The sequence below is a fragment of the Brassica napus genome, chromosome A8, assembly GCF_020379485.1.
Source record: "Brassica napus cultivar Da-Ae chromosome A8, Da-Ae, whole genome shotgun sequence".
Classification (NCBI taxonomy): domain Eukaryota; kingdom Viridiplantae; phylum Streptophyta; class Magnoliopsida; order Brassicales; family Brassicaceae; genus Brassica; species Brassica napus.
The window spans coordinates 11,943,339-11,964,138 of record NC_063441.1 but is presented as its reverse complement, the minus strand read 5'-3'; the positions used below and the strand labels follow the sequence as shown (position 1 = coordinate 11,964,138).

The window sequence follows — 20,800 nt, the reverse complement described above, 5'->3', positions numbered from 1 at the left end:
CAAAAGTTTTCTGTTCAATATGCTACAGTTTTTTTTTTTTTTTTTTTTTTTTTTTTTTAAAAAAAAAAAATATGCTACAGTTTAAAGTCTCTGTGATTGAAACCATGTTTGTATAAGCTTCAAACATAACTTCTTTTTAGCTCCAACGTCTGAAAACTTAGGGGCTTCTGTGATCGAAATCAAAACTAAAGAACAAATTGGCAAAACAAAAGAAGGGTAGGGTTGCTATTAGTAAATAGCAAATGATTTATGTGATAATCTTATATATACCAAATAGTATTTTCTCATTTAACCTAGTTTTCAGCAATACAGGAAGTCATTGCCGCCATGAACCTCCAAGTTAGGGTAGAACCACCGGAGAAGAAGAGTAAAAGGAAGAAAAAGACGTCACCACCACCTTCGACATCTCCATCGTTTTCTTTACTTCCTGACGAAATCATCGTGAGTTGCTTAGCCCTGATATCGAGAGCATACTACCCGAGACTCTCAATCATTTCCAAAAGCTTCCGGTCACTCCTCTCTTCCAAGCAGCTCTACACAGCTCGATCTCACATAGGAAGCACCGAGCAGTGTCTCTACGTCTGTCTCTCCGATGAAAGATACCAATCTCCCCAATGGTTTACCCGCTGGATTAACCCTAATCTAGCCCTCGAGAAGAAAAAGAAGAAGAAGACACTCGGAAAATCGTTGGCTCCAATTCCGTCGTCTGATTCTCCTTCGATATCAAAATCCACCGTAGTTGTTGGTTCAGACATTTATGTTATCGGTGGACCAATCAAGACCGAACCGTCATGTCCCTCATCAGCCATACGAATCCTTGATTGTCGTACTCACACATGGCGTGATGCACCTAGCATGATCGTAGCCCGGAACGATTCTCTCACATGTTTCTACGATGGAAAAATATATGTCATGGGAGGATGCGGAGATGATGATGAACCATGGGCCGAGGTGTTCGACATAAAGACGCAAACATGGGAACGTCTCTCTGATCCGGGTAATCAGATACGTAACATATGGAGATGTGATTTTTACACAATCATAGGGATGAAAGGAAAGATTCACTTTTGGAATTCATACAGAGCGTATGCTTATGACACAAGCCAAGATAACTGGGAGAGTATGATTGATGGTGGTGTATGGTACCATTGTATTCCGAAGTCAGCATGTGAGATTGATGGCGTATGGTATCATATGAGTTATGGACGTTCATACGACTTTCGGTGGACAATGGAGGGAGAAACATGGAAAGCTGTGAAAGGGTTAGACTCATTAATAAAGATGTACAATAGGAATGGTGGCTCTAGTTGTAATAAAACTAAGTTAGTTAGTTGTTGTGGGAAGCTCTTACTTTTGTGGGAAGGTTATATGAAACATAATCCCAATAATAGGAAGAAAATTTGGTGCGCGGAAATCACGTTGGAAACTGATGATGAAGGTGAGGTCTGGGGGAATGCTGAGTGGATTGATGTTGTGAAAAGCGTTCCCACACAGTGTGAGCTCTTAAATTGTCTTGTTGTCTCCGTTTGATTGACTTGTATCAGAGAGGTATGATCTAACTAAATGAAGTTGTATAAAGAGTAGTGACAATATTTGCTTTTTAGTCATAACTTTAACAAAATGGACCCATTGTTTGGTTTGTGCCCTTATACATGGATCCATTTTGGCTAAACTCAATGGAAAGATGAGTACATTTTGTTGGAAAAAAGTGTATGCTTCTTTGATACCATTTGCCAAAGTTAAAGATTATAAAGTATATTGTCCCTTATAATTATGAATGTATTGTTGATCAGTTGGAGAAAGGAGAAGGAAGCAGAAGCAAACGATGAGCGACAAGAGTTAAGAGAAGAATTAGGCGTTAAAGTGACGTTTATGAACATATAATTTTTTCATTTTCTCAAACTGATCAATATTGTAGTAATCATACTGGTGACTCCACATTATGTTAATGGCTGAAACACATATCAGATTGTCTCAGGCTTATAAGGTTCGCCGATGTATTTGATTTGAGCTCCTTCTTTCACTGAAACAGAAGAAAAAGACATAGAATATTAAGAGAACATTTTGTCGTCTTTAGGAATTCACCATTTCATATTTTTGGAAATATAACAATTACTAGATTTTTAAAAGTCGGGATATTTTACGTTGTAGACATCTAATGACTATTGAAGCCATCCTATTATGAACTTATTCAATGATAAAAAAAAGAACTGATGAGAATATTAACAATATTTATATATCTCACTCTTTTTCGATTATTGCTTGTCTTCCAATATGTTTTCTTCTTCTTATTTAGTTAATCGTTCTTAATAACTACAACATTAAGGTCTTTATAGACTCATTTAGCTGACCTGAATTCCCTACTACTCATGTTAAGTTATTTCTTATATGATTATCATTGGATTTTGTCAATTTTATTTGATGATACATCCGAGTTATTATAAATTATATTATTTGTGTACACTTGTACTCAACCTGATCAAAGCATCGCTATATAGTTGACTTCTTCATAAATTCGTTAAATCAAATTTGGCTTGGTATATATTCCGTTTCTTTTATGTCTTGTTAAATATGTTCGCAGGTTGGTATTTTCTTTTTGAGAAAAAAATAAGTTTGGTATTTTTCATTTGACATGTTAACTTTATTCTTCTATTATCGCTACGAAAATGGAACTTCGAATAATTCAGAAAAAGTGAGCCATCACTAGAGAAAAAAAAACACTATCTTCATTATCCCATCATCTGTAACTTTTTGTTGATATGCTTTAACTAGTTTAATTAAGGTACATGACTTTTTATACTTTTTAATTTGGAAAATAAATTCTTGTCAACACGTAAGAAAGTTCTAGATAAGTTGCTTCCCCCTATAAGTATTATTACTCGTAAATGAGTTTTTAAATTGATGAGATGCATACATGCACTCAAACTTGAATTTAAAACTTAGAACATTACAACACCAAATTTCGGTTTTGGTTTTATTCAACACCAACATCAAAGTTGTTATTTAAAGTAATAAAACGATAGATCAACCTTATTATATATACACACACACGCTCCTCATATATATATGGTATATATGATGTGAAATATAAATATAAAAAAATATCCACTGGTGTATATGGATCTTCAAATGTTTTTATATCCCATATTAATTATTGTACTTGGGACGAATTGCAACACCTTTGAGGAAGAGCCCTTTCTTCCAAACACCAGCTGCATGCTCATACATTGAGAAGATGATCTCTCCGACGGAATCTCTCTCATGCTTGAAATCTCCGACTTTAATATCGACCCATTGATACCTCGGTTGTTCTCTTAAACTCACTTTTTTCTCCTGTTGTTTGTCCTTACCGTTAGGAAACACTAGCTTTACGTTCACCGGCGTGTCCCATCCGTAGGCAGGATCCTCTAGCTTCATCTTAAAGACCACCTCGTACGTAATCCCAGGAGTGAGATTACTTGTGTCGAATTTGCCCGTGATGTCGAGCCAACACACGTTATTCAATTCCGCAGCTTCTACACCTTTCTCGCTTTTAAGATTCACCAGAGAAAACAAATCACAGGCGGTTAATATATGTTAGTAATAATACAAAGTAATATAAATACCCGTTGAAGGGTGCATATGTAACATAGATTAACCGGTACGATAAATTCTCCGAGTTTGATCGAATAATCTAAGACCAAAAAAATATTTTCAATAGTTCTAATATAAGTACGTACAGGTCATGTGGTTAAACTATTCATAGTTCTGGGTTTTTAAACTACACATATCTTACTTTGGTGAGTCGTTGGGAAGCCATGTCCAATAGTTAGGGTCATCAGACCAAGTGATAGAGAGTTTCCTTGGAAATATCATGAAGCAATTGATGTTTCTGTCGTCCACCCAATATTTGATCTGTTCAATATTTTATAAGAATATCACAAGATTCACAACATGTGAATTTAATGAGCTTTAACAAAATAAAAACGATTTAATTAATTGATTTATCCCATTTTTATTTCCTTAAAAAAATAACATTTGGATACTGTTAATCTCGTCATTCAGTCCTTATCTTATATGCTATATTATCTTTAATTTTTAAAAAATTATATGGATGTACGTTCAAGAAAATTGTAGCGCAAAAAAAAGAAAGAAGCACTAACCAGTTTTTTCAAGAGAACACCAGAACGTAGTTGTTCGGTGGAAGGGGGGATTGGAAGATCTGCGTCTCTGAGAATGGTCTCATAGTTATGTGGTTTCTTCGTCTCATAGTTGAGTGGTTTCATCGCCTTATCTTCCACCGGAGATTGAATCGGTACCCACCTTGCCTGAATGGTAGACATCTTCTTTGTAAACTGTCTTTGAGCAAATTATCTTTGCTGAAAAAGCTTTGCAATTTACTTGTTTTTCTAGATGTGGTATCTCGGTTTACAAATTGACAAATAAATTGTTCTAAATATATAGCCCTAGAGAAAGGGGGTTTAAGAACTTATTCTATTTTGTCATGCTTTATTTCTCTTTTTTTTAATGATTCTTATTAGTAACCGGGCATATCGAACCGGAAATCAATTAAACTGTTCTCATACCGCGCAGAAAGTTGGATTTTGTTTGTTCAGTAAGAAACGAAGGTGTTGGTGTTCGAACTATTTTTTATTTCTTTTTAGATGGCGAGGTGGTTTGCTATGCCAATTGAACTAGCAACACCGATCATCAAATGATTAAAATATTTTAATTTAAAATTACGGTAGTATAGTCAATATTAATATACACTGAACTAAAAAGGGTCGAGTTTTTGAAAATTAATAATCATTTAAAATTGTTAGCCTTTTAATTTTAAAAATATAACCGATGGAGTTTTCTCTAGATCGAATGAATATATTCTAACATGTCAATATAAAGAATATTATCTAGTTCTTTGTTTAGGAATATATACTACTTAGCTCAACACTAGTGCTTAAAGTAAGTGGTATATTGGAGAGCACTAATACTGTAAATCAAAATTTATTTATGAACTCTAGAGCTAGGTACATAAGAGACTTCTAGGCTTCTAGCTGTTCAACAAGTTTGCAGTCTTTCTTTTGATTTGGTTAACATTAGATTTTTTATAAAGTTTTTGGGATAGTGTTTATATAACAGAAGATTACGAAAGAACAAAAAGAAAGAGAAAACTATTTTTTTCAGTCTGATACAATTTTAACTTTGTTTTAAATTCATTTTAACAAACGTTTCTTTAATCTGAAAAAGAGTTCAGAAATGTATTTTCTATTGCTGTTTCTTATTCTTGTCTCATGTCTGGGAGAACTTCATTAAATAAATTTTATGTTACAAAGTGTTACAAAACTTACAATTTAGCCATAGGGAAATTAGTCCAAACACATTTTCTACTAATTTTTATCCATTTTACAGCAAAAACAGCTATCTTTGATAACCCTAAATCTGAAAAGAGAGATAAATTTTGTTACAAAAAGATAAATTTACATGTCCATTAGCTAGCCTAAATCAAACTGTGCATGTGTTATGAAATACCTTTGGAGTATGATACTTTACTATTCAATTTTGTTACTCCATTACTCTATAGTCCATTCAATTTTGTTATAAAATTGCACAAGAAAAAGAAAGATTGCTATATATTTTTTTCTGTGGTTTTTAAGGTTTTACACAAAAATTAAGAAAATACTAAATTTTATGTAATTTATCTTAATTACATAAAAATATTATTAAATAAATTAGTTCAATCAGTAAAAAATACAGTATTTTTAAATTGGTTATATATTTCAAATGATATTAATTTTATTTAGAATAGTGAGAACATCGTGAAAAAAATAAAAATTTATTAAATGCCATTTAAATTGATGCAGAAGAAGTAAATGATTTTTTCGACGACATCCTACTATATAAAAGGGACTAAATTCAAGGTTTTTGAGACTATCCACCTCAGCCAAAATATTCTCATCCAAAAAGAATTAGAAATAGATGTCATTTAAAAGATAATTAACTAACATATGACTTTTGATATTTCTAGAAATTTCAAATTTGTAGCTGCTAATTTATTAATAGAATCATATATCTATATTAAATTATGTTATATTTTTAATCGTTAGACTTGAACGGTAAATAAATTATTAATTTATAATATATATAGTTTATAACTTTATATTGTAGTTATAAATAAAGAGAAATAACCGGGAAGGGTGAAGAAGCTCATATAAAATTATGTAACTAAAATGGTAAAATGGTGAGTATGATGAGGTGAATCTAAGAAAATTTATTGTACAAATTATGGTGCTTTCTTCGTCCACTATAATGATTTAAAATAAAATATATATTCACATAAATAAGTCAATATTTGTTGTTTTTTTTGGTAAGATGTTAAGATTATCATTTTCTGAAAGGTTACACTATTGTTTTTAAACAACTTATTACAGCAAGGAAACAAAAACAACCAACAACAACTCAAGGTAAAAAAAGCCTTAAGGAAGTCTTATACAAGAAAGATAAAAAGAAGTAGAGAAGAGGAGAAAGGAAAACTTGCCGGGTAAAAGAGGAGACAGTCACCGTATCATACGGTCGAAAGAGGCAAGGATGACTGATGAAGGTGAGGAGTCAGCTGTGAACACACGAGCATTACGCTCTTTCCACAGCAGGTAGATGGCTGACTGAAAGTAGAGCTTGATGACTGGAGTAGCGTGCGCATCTGCATTGACGCGAGATTGATTGATCCAGGCTGCAACAAAGTATAGATCAGACGGAGGAGAAATCCAAACTTCAGGAGCAAAAAGCTCCCATATCAAGCGAGAGAAAAAGCACTCAAAGAAGAGATGATAGTGAGTCTCTATTTCCAGATTACAAAGGACGCACGTTCCTGAGACATTTAACTCCCAACGCCTCAAGCGATCCTTGGTTGGCAGTCTTCTCCGCAAAGTCAGCCTTGATATAAACACATTAAGTGTAATATGTTCATTGAACCAAATAGTCTTGTGCCAATATTTGTTGTTGATAGTGTTTATATTCTTTTCTGACATTAGTATCCATATTTTTTAGTAAACTGATCCAAAGAGATTAGTTTATGGAGCTAACCAAACGAGGATTATAATGTTTACTTTAGAAAAAGTAATAGGTTGAATGATAGATGGCGTGCGTGCTTTTTCACATGGAAATCTGCACATATATTAAAATTGTAAGATTTGAATCATAGAGAAAATATAGTGTATATGACTGAAATTGTGCCATTCCGAAACTAAAGATGGCTAAAATTCTTCTTTGTCAAAATGCATAGATGTGAATCTTATATGAATAGAGTTCTCCATTGCTTATAGCAGTGTAATAAACTCCGTGTGTAAAAGAGAAAAAATGTTATATAAGTGAAAACAAAAATTATGATTTTTTTTCTTGTGTCTATAGACTCTTCGCAATTTGAAGAAGAAATAACATATTGTGTGAAAATCTTTGGCTCGGTCAAATTTTATCCAGTTGTTTATAAAACTGTTGTTATCTGATTCATGTAATTTTTCAGTGTTGATTTAAAAGCCAAAAAAACCCATCTATACTGACTTTTTGATATTTTTTTCTGTGATTTGAATTTAAAAAGAGATAAAACTTTCGATAAGTTATGTAAACTCAGAACAAGTATTTAGCTTTAGAAAGCATTTACATGTTTCAAACTTATAATATATACATATATAATGTTTAAAATTATGCATATAAAACCTGTATAAAATGTGACTAAATATGTTTCTCTTATTTAATGTGTTAATCGAACTATATATAACATTATTTTAAAATTTCAAAAAGTTTATCACATACAAAAAACCATCAATAAAAAATATAATTCTCCATCTACAACAACAAAAATGAAAAATTATAAACATATAAATTTAAATTAAGAAAAACTAACATTGGAAAAACAAGAAATTAATGTAAAAGAAAAAAATCGACAAATAATATTATAAATAAAATAAATTTATAAGACACAATCCGCGCGAAGCGCGGAAAAAATCTCTAGTTACTATATAAAAGTAATATATATGTACATTTAACAAAATAAAGAAAGAATTTCATTTTTTATATAATTCTTGTGTCCACTAGTTTTGGCTGCAACCTTCGTTAATCCTAATCCTATCACATTCCATCCACTTTGGACTGTGACGTCTACACAACTCCACACAGCTAGAGAGAGAGAGAGCATATGTGCCGTGCCCTTCATTCTCATTTCGTATTTAATAATAAGAGGATAAAAAGAAAATGATTCGGTGCTTCGCGCGTGCCCCTTTCATCGCCACCGTCCATTTCGCATCTCCACCATCCATCACCATCTCCGCATCTCATTCTCCCGCCTCGTCAGTATCAGCATCCAGAAGAGAAATATCTCTATCCATTATCGCCGTCTCCTCCGGTTACTTCTCTTCTCCGGCACGAGCTGAGTTCTCTGAAATCCCTAACTCCGGCGGAGTTAAGAGTCTCGACCTCCGAATCGGCGACGGTGAAGTCCCCATCGAAGGAGATCAGGTCTGCGTTTTGTAAATTATAGATTTATCAAAAAGAAAATGATTTTTTTAATTGGGAAGTGTTAGGTTGCAATACATTACTATGGGAGATTAGCTGCGAAGCAAGGATGGAGATTTGATTCAACGTATGATCATAAAGACAGTAGTGGAGACTCTGTTCCTTTTACATTCATCCTTGGTTCTACCAATGTAATGAAACTTATCTGCTTCCGTTTAGTATAATCCAATCATGTGTTCCCCATAAAGTTCAGATTTTTTTACTCAAATATTTGCTTGCTTCTAAGTATTTAATCCAACCTTGTGTTCCTATAAAGTTCGGTTTTTGATAACATGGGTCTTGAACGTTTTGTCTCAATTTGAAAACCCATGTTATAAAAACATTTGCTTGTTGGGTCTTGAACAAAGAGATTTTAGTTTGTGTTTTGTGCTTGAAATCTAATTGGTATGAGGTGTTTGAAGCTGCTACAAGGCTTTGTGAGGATTCACATTACTCTGCTTTGATTATATGATGTTGTTTTTTTATCTCTTTCGACCAAAGCTGGTTCTACGCTGATGATAACTGATGTGCAGGTTATTCCGGGGATCGAAACAGCTGTGAGGTCGATGAAAGTAGGAGGGATTCGTCGGGTGGTTATACCTCCGTCTCAAGGCTACCAGAACACATCACAAGAACCTCTCCCACCAAATGTATGTCCTTCTCTCTCCCTCTCCTTATTCTTTTTTTATGTAATGATTCAAGTCCCTACTTCATAGTCAAATGTTATTGCTAAGAGTCCCACACTGATTACCTTTGGGCTAGCTAGTGCCTTTAAGCTAGTATGGGAGAGTTTGGCATGCTCTAGGGTTCTACACTTGGCTCTTTATCAACATATCACTGTGATATGTCACGTATTGATGGAACTAGGATTAGTATTAATCCGTTTTAAGATTGAAACTTTCAGAAAACCAATCATACAACCTTTGATCGTAGAATTGGTTTCTTCAGAAACTATATATTGTTAAGAGATCACAAATATTGTGTGCATAAACATATAATTATAATTCAAGATTAGTTTCATCAGTATTCTTTGTTTTTCTCTTGTTGTGTGTGTTTGTTTCGCAGTTCTTTGACAGACAAAGACTCTTCACGACTATCTTTAACCCAACACGCCTTGCCAATGGTGAAGGCTCTACTCTTGGAACCCTCGTTTTCGATATCGAACTCGTCAGTACCAGACGCCCTAACCGATGATTCATACAGCCAGCCATTCATTCTCTTCGGTTGTTTCTTGCTGGACAAGATATCATAAAACATAAAATTAAAATTAAACAAAATATTTAATAAGCATTTGGATATAGTTAGTTGTATCTCGATGTGCACCTCGGTCCCAATCTATGATTATAGTATTATCCACTTGAACATTAGTGTTTGAATGTTAAATGTAGTTTGAGTAGTAAATAAGTAGAGTAAAACCATTCTTTAACCCACTCAGATTTAGCCAGTCATGAAGAACAATGTTGAAAAAGTTCTCCACATTTTCAGAATATATAATTTTTTCTTTTCTTTCCTGTTTTGTCTTTCCTCCTTTTCTATTCCTCTTGTGAAATGAAGAGTATCAAAATAAACAGTATATCCAGTGAAGTAGAAACTCAAAAACACACAAGTTGGAAGGGATCTCATTCTTGAGAGCCAACCAAAACACCACTCACAACCCCAATTCCAATAAACAACATACTACTTGTTCCTAAAGACAACACTCATACCACTATTGCAGCAACTTGTTGTCCCCTTTTATTTTAGATAACACATTATACTCAAAAGTATTATATCCACCTAAAGACTCATAAATGGAGAATCATAAGAATCCAGCGAGTAGACCTACCACATCAGCATGTTTTATAGTGATTAGTGATTGGGATCAGCATATTACTTCTCAAATGATTAAGGGATTGGTTTGGGTATGCGATAGTTTGCCATGCTATAGCCTTCACCCTAGCCTTGCTGCCATAAGGCTCTATATAAGTTCTTTTGTTTGCTTCCTCTTTTGGTTCTCTGTGTTGTATTTCATTTAGAGTGAATAAAAGCAGTTTAACTACTTTGAACCTTATAAGAGACACATGTTAGCTATGGGGTTTAAGTGTTTAACTAATACTCCCTCCGTTCCTTAAAGATACATTTTTTAAAGAAAAATTTTGTTTTTAAAAGATTCATTTTTTACATGTTCAATGCATGTTTTATTAACTAATTGCAAATTTCAAAAATCTTAATTGCACTAATTGAGTTTTTATTGGCTTAAAATTATGGAAAGAAGATAAGTACAAAAAGTTATGCAAGTTTAATGTGTTTTATTAAAATATGTGAAAAAACTAAAATATGAATCTTTTAGAAACAAAGGGAATATCTTCTAAGACCAAAGTATTTCTCTCTTAACTAGCTTTTGGGGAAAAGAACTTTTAGATTTCAAAGCTTAATCCTTTATATCTACAAGTGTCTCTGCAATTGTTATTTTATACAATTAGGAAGTTTGAACCAAAATATCATTAATATCATAAAACATAACTTCCCAAAGGTTGTGTATGTTATTTGCAATGGCCAATGAGACTGGAATTCGCTTGAGAAGGAAAGTTTCAGAGAACCAATCTTTTTTGAACCAATCATATAACCAAAACTTGAAGATAGATTTCTTCAGAAAATACATATGTTACGTGATCACAAGATTGGGTGCATAATTTTTTTTATGAAAAGGTTTTGAGAATTAGGTTTAATAAGAAGAAAGTTACAAAAAGAAGAGAAAATTATTTGAAAGAAATATCTGTTTATGGTTGTGTTATTAATTTTGTAAATTAAAAACGATACATTAATTCCTTAGTTTGAAATTTTGTTAGACTATTTTGTTAATATGATTTTTGTCAACTTTAGTATAACATCGTCAAATTTTTAAAAGACCTAAAATAGATATTTTGTAAGCATTTGGATTTTCTATTGGATATGGTGAGTAGAAATTCCATCTTGGATATTAAAGTCTCTTGGTCCCAACTTTCGCATGCGTAGTAAGTAGTACACTTGTGTATTCAAGAAACAAAAATGTTGTCCAAAGACTTTTTACTTTTCACAAGATTTGTTATACATTACACAAAGTTGAATCAAGAAAGTTAATATATATCTCAAAATAAAACTCTAGTTCTCAATAAATAGACAGCAAAACCCATACTGTCTTTCACAGCAACTCGACAATGTCTTCAACAAAACCCACATCACTCATTGTCTCCATCACCTTCTTCTTCTTCTGTCTTCTCCTCCAACACTCATCGGCCCAAACCGTCGTTAAAGGGTCGTACTGGTTTCCAGAGAGTGAATTCCCAGTTACCGACATTAACTCATCTCACTTCACTCACCTCTTCTGTGCTTTCGCTGATCTCAACTCTCAAAACAATCAAGTCACTATCTCCTCCACCAACCAACCAAAATTTTCAACCTTTACACAAACCGTGCAAAGGAGAAACCCTTCAGTGAAAACCCTTATGTCTATCGGCGGTGGAATCGCTAATAAATCCGCGTTTGCTTCCATGGCAAGTAACCCAACATCTCGAAAATCATTCATCGATTCGTCTATTAGACTTGCTAGGTCCAATGGATTTCATGGTCTTGATCTGGACTGGGAGTATCCGAGTAGTGCAACGGAGATGAACAACTTCGGGACGCTACTTCGAGAATGGCGATCTGCGGTTGCAGCAGAAGCAAGTAGCACTAGTAGACCGCGTTTGCTTTTGGCGGCTGCAGTTTTCTACTCTTCTGATTACTATTCTGTACTGTACCCGGTTCAAGCTGTTGCCAGTAGCTTAGATTGGGTTAATCTTATGGCCTATGATTTTTATGGACCAGGTTGGTCCACCGTAACCGGTCCACCCGCCGCCCTCAATAGTCCTTCAAACGCAGGTACTACAATAACTGGACACAACCAAATATAATACTCCTTCTCTTTCACTTCAACTGATGTTTTTTGAATACTTTTTTTTTTTATTTAAGTGGCATTTTCATGTTTCTAGGCAAAAGTTAAATATTACTTGGTATTTATGATAATTTTTATTCTGCATTATGGTTTTTCATTAGTTGAATTAAAATATACGTATTTGTTGTTTTATGCAAAGCGAGATAGATTAATAAAAAATAGTAATTATTGTACAAAAACTTTAAATATCTTTTTTTTTTGTAAAAGAGTAGATTTATAACACTTATTATGTTTTAGCAAAATCATAAAGAAACAAAACGCAGACTCAGGGATGAGTATTTAGTTTCTGCTAGTCTTTGCGAAATTTCGGTTTGATTTAGTTTCACTACATTCGGTTCTGGATAAAAAATTAGAAAATGAAAATCAGGTTAACTTAATATTAAATCTATTTAGTGTGTTTTAGATTTTAATATATAATTTGATCAAAAACACAAAATTATGTCCAATAAGAACTAGAAAACGCTCATAGCCGGAATCACCAGCTCGGTTTGATTTGGTTATTAAATCCGGTTTATGATAGGTCCGAGTGGCGACGCTGGAGTGAGGGCATGGATTCAAGCCGGACTTCAAGCAACGCAATTAGTCTTGGGATTTCCTTACTACGGCTACGCATGGCGTCTCTCAAACGCCAACAGTCCTAGCTATTACGCAGCCACCACTGGATCGGCAATTTCACCGGACGGTTCGATAGGATACGGTCAGATAAGAAAGTTTATAGTGGATAACGGAGCAACAACGGTTTATAATTCCACAGTGGTCGGAGATTACTGTTATGCTGGGACGACTTGGATAGGGTATGATGATAATCAGAGTATCGTGACGAAAGTGAGATACGCTAAGCAGAAAGGTCTGCGTGGTTACTTCTCGTGGCATGTTGGAGCTGACGATAACTCTGGTCTATCTCGTTCAGGTTCGATTTTATTCCAACTTTTAAATATTCGTTTCTTTTTTATATGAAGCGAAAGGTAATATATTTACGAGTAATCTTGTTTTTGGATTTTACAGCGTCACGGGCATGGGATGCTACGGTGGTCACCACGGTTATCCGAAGGAAGTTTTAAAGTTTCAGCTGTTCCGAAAACGGCTAGTGAAGATGTTTGTTTTTGTAACATACCAAAGATTAACGTTATCTGCTTTATATCTTCATATCATGTCTAGGGAGGGAAAGATAAAAAAGGCAAGAAACATAAGTTTGTTAATTAGTTTCATAATGCTTCTAAAATAAAATTAACTAGGTAATAATCCAAGCCGTACCACAAAATGAGATATATCATAAAATATTTATTTTTTAAAATTCCAGTATGATATATATTTCTGAAATATTGAAATTAAAATATTTATCAGTATATGATATATAATTAATTTTAAATGACACTAAACTAATTATATAATAAATTTTAGTCTGTATATCTATTAAATGAGGCTTTTTATTCATAATTTTATTATTTTATGATCATTTGTATAATATTTTTAAGTCCTAACGAAAAAAAATTGTAAAAATTTATATGATATTATTTTTAAGAGAGTGTTTGATGATGAGCATGATAGTAAAAATTATTTATTTAACAAAATAAGTGTAAAATAAGTATTGATATCAATGGCAAAAATAGCAATTTTAAAAATATTTGTTAATAACTAAAAATAATTATTTGATGGAAAATATTTTTTTCTGAAATTCTATAGAGAAGATAACTGTAATAGGTTGTATGACAGTAATTTAACTTTTCTAAGATTTTAAACAAAATTGTAAAAGAGTATTTAATATTATTTTTTATTTTTTTTAATTGTAAATAAATAGGAGATTTATAAAATAGAATATTTTCTTTTTTAAAAAAATCATGGCAAAATAAAATTTTAAAGCCTTATTTAATTAAACATTAAATTAATACATAAGAATATGTATAATGTTGTCATTGATTCGATTGGTGTATTTAACTTTCATTTCTTTTTTACTTTTCATTTCTTATTTCGGATTGTATTCAGTTTAAATGTTTATGTATAGTATTTTCTCTAATCCTAAGTATAAAGTTTATAACAACTCATCTATGCACTATGGTAATAAAATACAAATATTAACTTAACCCTATGTGTGAAAACAAGTTTTAGTTATAAAATCTCAAACAACATATACAAAAACAATCATAATACTATAATAAAATGATTTATTATTTTATGATTTTTATTAAATTAAAACATCAAACAAAACCCGTTGCGTTTATAACTTGTATAGATAATAAATTTTGGTTCAATCGTACTCACTAAATACATGCTTTGCGTCTCGTGACTTTACTTTCTGTACAAGACTTGAAAAAACTTACTCGCCAAATACGAAGTTTTTTGCAGAAAGAAACATTCCTCCTAAAATCCAGCTACTTTTCCTTTTAAAGACAAAACCAAACTAAAAGAAATCATTTCTTGTTTTTTTTCTATATTAAAAGATAGATTATTTCCTTAATTAACTTATTTCTCCAATGGAGTATCTTTTTGCAAACTCGATATAAATGTCTAAAAAGGTTAAGAGTTTTATAGTTCATACATACAACCTTTTCTGCTTGTTTCAGCATGATTACCTAATTACATGTCTACCATTCTTTAAGCAAAACCCATTTGGTTGTCTTTGTTAATTAATTATCCCCTATATATTAAAGGAGAAGCATTTTTTAAGACTTTCCTTAATTCTCTCTTGGTTATTTTGACATGGATGCATGAGAAGGCTTTATTCTCAATTTTGCATACGTGTCGCTTTGTGAGGGCTTCTCACAAAAGCGTTGACTTTAATACCATAATTTATTTCCTTTTTTGATTCTTTTTCGGTTTATATTAAATTATTTTTTCATGTCTATAGACTCATGGCTTTTTCATGTCTACGAACTCATAGATTTTTCACCTTCATCATGCTAAATATAATATAGAGATGAGAAATGTTGCTGCTCGAAGAGTACTTGAGCTTCCATCTTCCTCGATCAGTTTCGTGTAGAGACACAACTCGGTTCTGTTGCGAGTTATCACCTTCACCTTCATCTTATAGTACTGTTGCGAGTTATCACAACTCGGTTCTATTGTGAGTTATCACAACTCGGTTCTCTTGCGAGTTATTACAACTCAGTTCTGTTGTGAGTTATCACGTTTTGAAGTTGGTTAACAAAACGAGTTTTGCGTAATGAACATTATCCTTGGATGATTCATATATTGTGTTAGCTTCTTAGATCTATTGGTTTGTTTTCTCTTTAACAGGTTCTCTTTAACATGGAGACTAGCTACTCATGCGATGCTCGAGAAGATCCAGATGAGTCAATAGAATCAATAGAAGACATTATCCCTCATAGAGAAAATAGTTGTTCAGAAACTCCCTGAGAAAGACGAGGAACTCGAGATGATATAAAAAAAACAGAAGCTTTACTTGAGGTGCATATCGAACAAATAGCAATGGAAGCTGAGCTAGGGCAACAACGTGCAAAGTGCAGCGAGTACATGATCGCTGCTCTCAACTAAAATCCGGAGGGAACTCACGCTCGACCAAGAGATATCATCGAATGAAGTGGAGCCAGGAAAGTGGATGACACGCTTGGTTCAACGGGGGAAACAGTACAACGACGACGATGATGTGCAGTTTTATGGAGTGAGAGAGGAATGTATTTTGTTGTTGTCATGTAAGCATATGTGTTTGTGTAAGGAGTGTGAGAGGAAGCTTAGCTATTATCTTTTGTGTCAATCTTCAAAGTTTCTAGGAATGGATCGTGATTTATACACGACGTGTGCATGCATTGGCAGGGATAGTGGAGACAGGGAAGTGGATGACACGGCTTCTTGGGTATCTTAATAATCAACTCTATATAGTATAAGTTAGTTATAAGATTGTGCTAAAATTAGTTATATCATATAATTTTAGACCGTTACGTTATTTTATATTGTATATGTTTTATATGTTACTTTTTACTTTTTTCCATGCATATAACAGGAACATAATTCTAACTATTATATATAATAATGTACGTATAATAAAGATAAGACTAGACTCTGATCCGCGCGCCAGCGCAAAGATGAATTTTTGATTTTTAATTATTTATTTTATCAAATGATATATTTTTAATATTTGATCAAATTATATTCACTAAGTAAATATTTTTTTGCATCTTAAACTATCTATTTTTTGACGAGTGTGAGGTATCATATAAGCAAATTGAGTATATAGAGTTAATTAGAAAATTGTAAGAACATAACCATTCATGCGATTAGTTTATTTTATTAAAATTGTAGAAAATTTTTGATTATTTATTTTATTAGATGACGAATCTGCTATGTTAAGATCTGGCGAATCAGTTTGATTTATTCCTTTCACAAGGGAAGTTAGAAGATTCTTATCATTTTCTCACTCAACCACTCATGCGATTCATACCGAATAATCATACATCCATACAAAACCAATTGATGTTATGTATTCAAAAACTATATTTTTGATATGAATAAATGGTAACACAAAGCAATATGAAGAAATTTTAATTCTTTTACTCCATACTTAAGAGAATAAACTGAAACCAGATCGGATTACAAATTCAACATTCCTACATTAATCCTTTAATATGATATAAAACATTAAATTTAACCATCTATCTCACTCCGCGCAAAGCGCGGGTTACTACCTAGTTGGAGTAAATAATTGAGAAGCGAATCTTCTCTCTCTGATTATTAATCTATTTATGTTGACAGAAAAATATATTTATTATTACTAGGGTCGGCCCGCCCTACGGGCGGGATATTAGTTAATTTGATATTCACTAAATGCTCGAGTTGAAATTTGTTTTAAGATTCAAGAATTTGGTTATCTGTTATGTCTTACTTATTAGTATGCGGTGGTATAGTTGTTTTTCGATTATTCTTGCTTTGGTATTGTATCAAATTAACTAATTGTCCAACTCATAATTATAGATGTATAAATGTGGATTTGTGATAAAGTTTGATGACAATACTGTTTTTTTTTAATTATTATTCATAGTGGAGTGTGCATGTGTCAGAAAGAGGCCTATAACAACTTTTATGTTTTTGTGTATGGATTTTAAATATATATTATTTTGTATAATGCATACTTGCTCTACAACATTTGCTTGTAGACTAAAAAAATTGTTTTCTATATTTTTAAAAGAGAAAATATTTAGTCTAAAATATAACATGAACATATTTATTGACTATATATAGAAGTTGGATGTTATTTTAAAATGACATATGTATAGAGATTTTTCAACCATTACTTCACTGTCACAAAACATTTATAACTGTAAATACCTTCTTTTAAAAGCAAAACTAATAAAAGCGTGTACAACAAATGTATTTTGATATATATTATATGCATCAAGTTATAAAGGTTGAAAACATTGCAAAACTGTTTGGAGCAAAGTTTTTAATTTCACGATTTTCATCTTGACGTCAGTTCAGTGTCGGCCCTGGCCACAAGCAGAAGAAGCATGGGCTTCCAGCTGACACGATAATAAGTATTTTCGCGGCCACATATTTATAAAAAGTGACTTTAGCCTAGTGGTTCTAAGAGAAATTACCAGTGCTAGAGGTGCTGGGTTCAATTACCCTTAACTGCATTCATTTATTTTGGCCCTAAATATAAAATGGGACACGTGTCACTCCCAGAACGCACGAATTGATGACGTGGCTTCACGGGAGAGAGGCGAACATTTCTTTATATATATAGATTATTATTTTCTATCTCGATTATTCTTAAGAGAACTACTTGTGAGTTTCAGTTACTTGGATGAGTTCTTGAAGTTTCGGAAGAAAGACCATCTTTTTCGCATCGTCTCTGTAACGCCAATTCTACTTCATCTTCTTGGCGTTTCTTCTGCAGCTTTTTGCGGTTCACGTGTTATTTGCTTTTGGTTCTATCTTTTTTTGGTTCTGATGTATTTCTCACAAAACCATTCCTATAAGCTATATTGCTATAAGGTTAGATTTTCTTGTAATTTTTTTATTTAATATGTTAGGGAGAATGACTTTGATTGATTCTCTTTCTCTGTTCTTGTTTATGTATTTTAGTAATGATATGAATCTTTAAAGACGTTAAATTTGAGAGGAAGAACTAAAACCATTCACCACAAAAGATCAAGAACTAGAGACAGTCATGGACATCAAGTCTTACCAGAGTCATGCAGAGGGTTTTGTTAAACACTATCTATTAGCAGATCCTTTTCTTCCATACACTTCTGTTCTTGCTGGAATCTTTCTCTGCAAGATGGTAATCATGCTTCTGTTCACATGCAACTGCAAACTCCACTATTTTCATTCTGTTTTAAACAGTGTGGCTTATGCTATTCTGATAATAGGTCTATGATATTACCCAGTCATTCAGCTCAATTCATATCAAATCATACTCAGCTCTCACAAAAGTGAAGAGAACTGAATGGAACAACAGGTGAGTATCCACACATATATGTTGTGGTTTGTTTCTTATCACTTTGGCTTATAATACAACTTTGACAGGGGAATTTCTACACTCCATGCGATCTTTATCTCATTGATGGCACTCTACTTTGTGTTCTTCTCTGATTTTTTTTCTGACCAAAGAAGTCTTCAAGGCCTTGTAGTGTTTCGCAGCTCGCCTCTATCTAGCTTTGGTTTAGGGGTAAGTTTTCATCTTATTCATGTCTCATCTTTCTTCATAAAAACTGTCCTTATGATCATTGATGTGTTTGAATAGGTATCAGTTGGTTACTTTCTTGCTGATCTTGGAATGATCATTTGTTTATACCCTTCTTTAGGAGGATCAGAATATGTAAGTAGTAGGTACAAGAATTAATTCCTCAAAATCTTGATTTGGCTAATAATTACCGTTTTCTTTTCTAGATTTTCCATCACTGCTTATCTGGAGTAGCAGTAGCTTATTCTTTGTTCTCCGGAGAAGCTCAGCTTTACACATATATGGTTTTACTCTCTGAGGTGACTACACCAGAGATCAATCTTAGGTGGTACCTTGACATTTCTGGTTTGAAGCGATCTAAGGCTTATCTTATTAATGGAGTTGCTATTTTCTTGGCTTGGTTGGTGAGTTTCTGTAGAGTATTAAAACATTTTTCTTTCATTTTGAATATGCAAAATGTTTTAGAACTTAATTGGATTCAAATTCTCTTTTTATGAAAATTCATGTTTTTGTTTGCAGACAGCAAGAATCCTTCTCTTCGTCTACATGTTTTACCATGTCTATGTACACTATGATCAGGTAACCAAACCTGGTTTATAGACCAAACGGTCTAGCCTCTATGACAAAATTGAAGAAATTACTCTGTTTCTGTTGCTGTAATGTTAATTATAAAGATGATTTTTGATTTTTGGCAGGTGGCAATGATGCATCCATTTGGTTATCTACTGGTTTTTGTCGTACCGGTTGCATTGAGTGTAATGAACTTGATGTGGTTTGGTAAGATAGTGAAGGGACTGATGAAAACTCTTGAGAAAAGACAATAAGGAATGAGTTTTATTTTTCCCGAATGTAAATATAAAGTTCTTATGAAGAATCTTACAGGTTATAAACTTATAATCAATAGACCACGCTACAATTGTCGGTGCGGTTACCGTTTCAGTTTTCTCAAAAAACTCTTTGTTTTGACGTATTTAACTAAACCATACTCCCATTCATTAACTTAATATTTGAGAACATACAATGAGTTTGTCCTTTTCTGTTTGCACAATACTACTAAGCAAAGTACATGAAGAAAGAAAGCATTTTCGTTAAAAGATTTGTGCCATGGTTCTTCTTTGGAATGTAAACAAATGAGTTCAAAGTTTTTCTTCTTCCAAGAATCTCTCTAGCGTAGCTCTTTAGCTTCGGTCAAGATTGGGTGTGTTATGGAAATGGGTCGCTAATAGTTTTTAATTATGAAAGTGAGTCGTCTATTAGAGATGTATATACTCGGTATAGAGCCTATACTAGTATCTATGTACACGTGTACTACCGAGTATATACATCTCTAATATCGTCCAAGTTTTTATTAAACAATTGCATATCTAGTGGAGAGATAAATAACTGATTGACATTTTTGGCTTTTTTGACTCATAAACTTTAAGTTTTTGACTCATATAACTTTAGTTTTTGGTTCTATAAACGACTCAAAAACTTTAAGCTCACACGTGTGTGACCCTACCTCAATATTTACTCATCACCACCTGGTCCTCTGCTCGTTCCAGCCCTTGATATCTCTGTTCTGTCTTCTCCTTCACCGCAACATCACCGGAACCGTGGCCGTGTCCAGATCTCTCTGTCTCCGCTCATCACACTTCACCATGAATCTCCGCGAGCCACCACGACATGAGTCGGCATGGCGTCAAGTT

General features: G+C 33.0%; 5 protein-coding genes across 5 annotated transcripts; 4 read left to right on the top strand and 1 right to left on the bottom strand.

Annotated features, from left to right (window-relative positions):
• Positions 1 to 65: 65 nt before the first annotated feature.
• On the top strand, positions 66 to 3,094 carry LOC106443512 (F-box/kelch-repeat protein At4g19870-like). The gene has a single exon (XM_013885072.3). It carries the CDS (start codon positions 328 to 330, stop codon positions 1,528 to 1,530), a length of 1,203 nt encoding a protein of 400 aa, XP_013740526.1. The 5' UTR covers positions 66 to 327; the 3' UTR covers positions 1,531 to 3,094.
• On the bottom strand, positions 2,916 to 4,425 carry LOC106437881 (protein PHLOEM PROTEIN 2-LIKE A1). Its single transcript, XM_013878884.3, has 3 exons — positions 4,143 to 4,425; positions 3,776 to 3,894; positions 2,916 to 3,529 (listed from the first exon to the last, which is right to left on the bottom strand). Exons 1-3 carry the CDS (start codon positions 4,320 to 4,322, stop codon positions 3,148 to 3,150), a joined length of 681 nt encoding a protein of 226 aa, XP_013734338.1. The 5' UTR covers positions 4,323 to 4,425; the 3' UTR covers positions 2,916 to 3,147.
• Positions 4,426 to 8,120: 3,695 nt separating this feature from the next.
• On the top strand, positions 8,121 to 9,887 carry LOC106437882 (peptidyl-prolyl cis-trans isomerase FKBP17-1, chloroplastic-like). Its single transcript, XM_013878885.3, has 4 exons — positions 8,121 to 8,484; positions 8,550 to 8,672; positions 9,054 to 9,170; positions 9,586 to 9,887. The coding sequence occupies exons 1-4, from the start codon at positions 8,221 to 8,223 to the stop codon at positions 9,712 to 9,714; spliced, it is 633 nt and encodes a 210-aa protein (XP_013734339.1). The 5' UTR covers positions 8,121 to 8,220; the 3' UTR covers positions 9,715 to 9,887.
• A 1,746-nt stretch (positions 9,888 to 11,633) lies between these two features.
• On the top strand, positions 11,634 to 13,716 carry LOC106443513 (class V chitinase-like). Its single transcript, XM_013885073.3, has 3 exons — positions 11,634 to 12,399; positions 12,993 to 13,382; positions 13,478 to 13,716. The coding sequence occupies exons 1-3, from the start codon at positions 11,697 to 11,699 to the stop codon at positions 13,531 to 13,533; spliced, it is 1,149 nt and encodes a 382-aa protein (XP_013740527.1). The 5' UTR covers positions 11,634 to 11,696; the 3' UTR covers positions 13,534 to 13,716.
• A 4,461-nt stretch (positions 13,717 to 18,177) lies between these two features.
• LOC106443515 (TLC domain-containing protein 4) lies at positions 18,178 to 20,116 on the top strand. The gene is made up of 8 exons (XM_013885074.3): positions 18,178 to 18,421; positions 18,512 to 18,710; positions 18,799 to 18,887; positions 18,956 to 19,097; positions 19,173 to 19,247; positions 19,319 to 19,516; positions 19,632 to 19,691; positions 19,808 to 20,116. The coding sequence occupies exons 2-8, from the start codon at positions 18,597 to 18,599 to the stop codon at positions 19,934 to 19,936; spliced, it is 807 nt and encodes a 268-aa protein (XP_013740528.1). The 5' UTR covers positions 18,178 to 18,421; positions 18,512 to 18,596; the 3' UTR covers positions 19,937 to 20,116.
• The last annotated feature ends 684 nt before the right edge of the window (positions 20,117 to 20,800 follow it).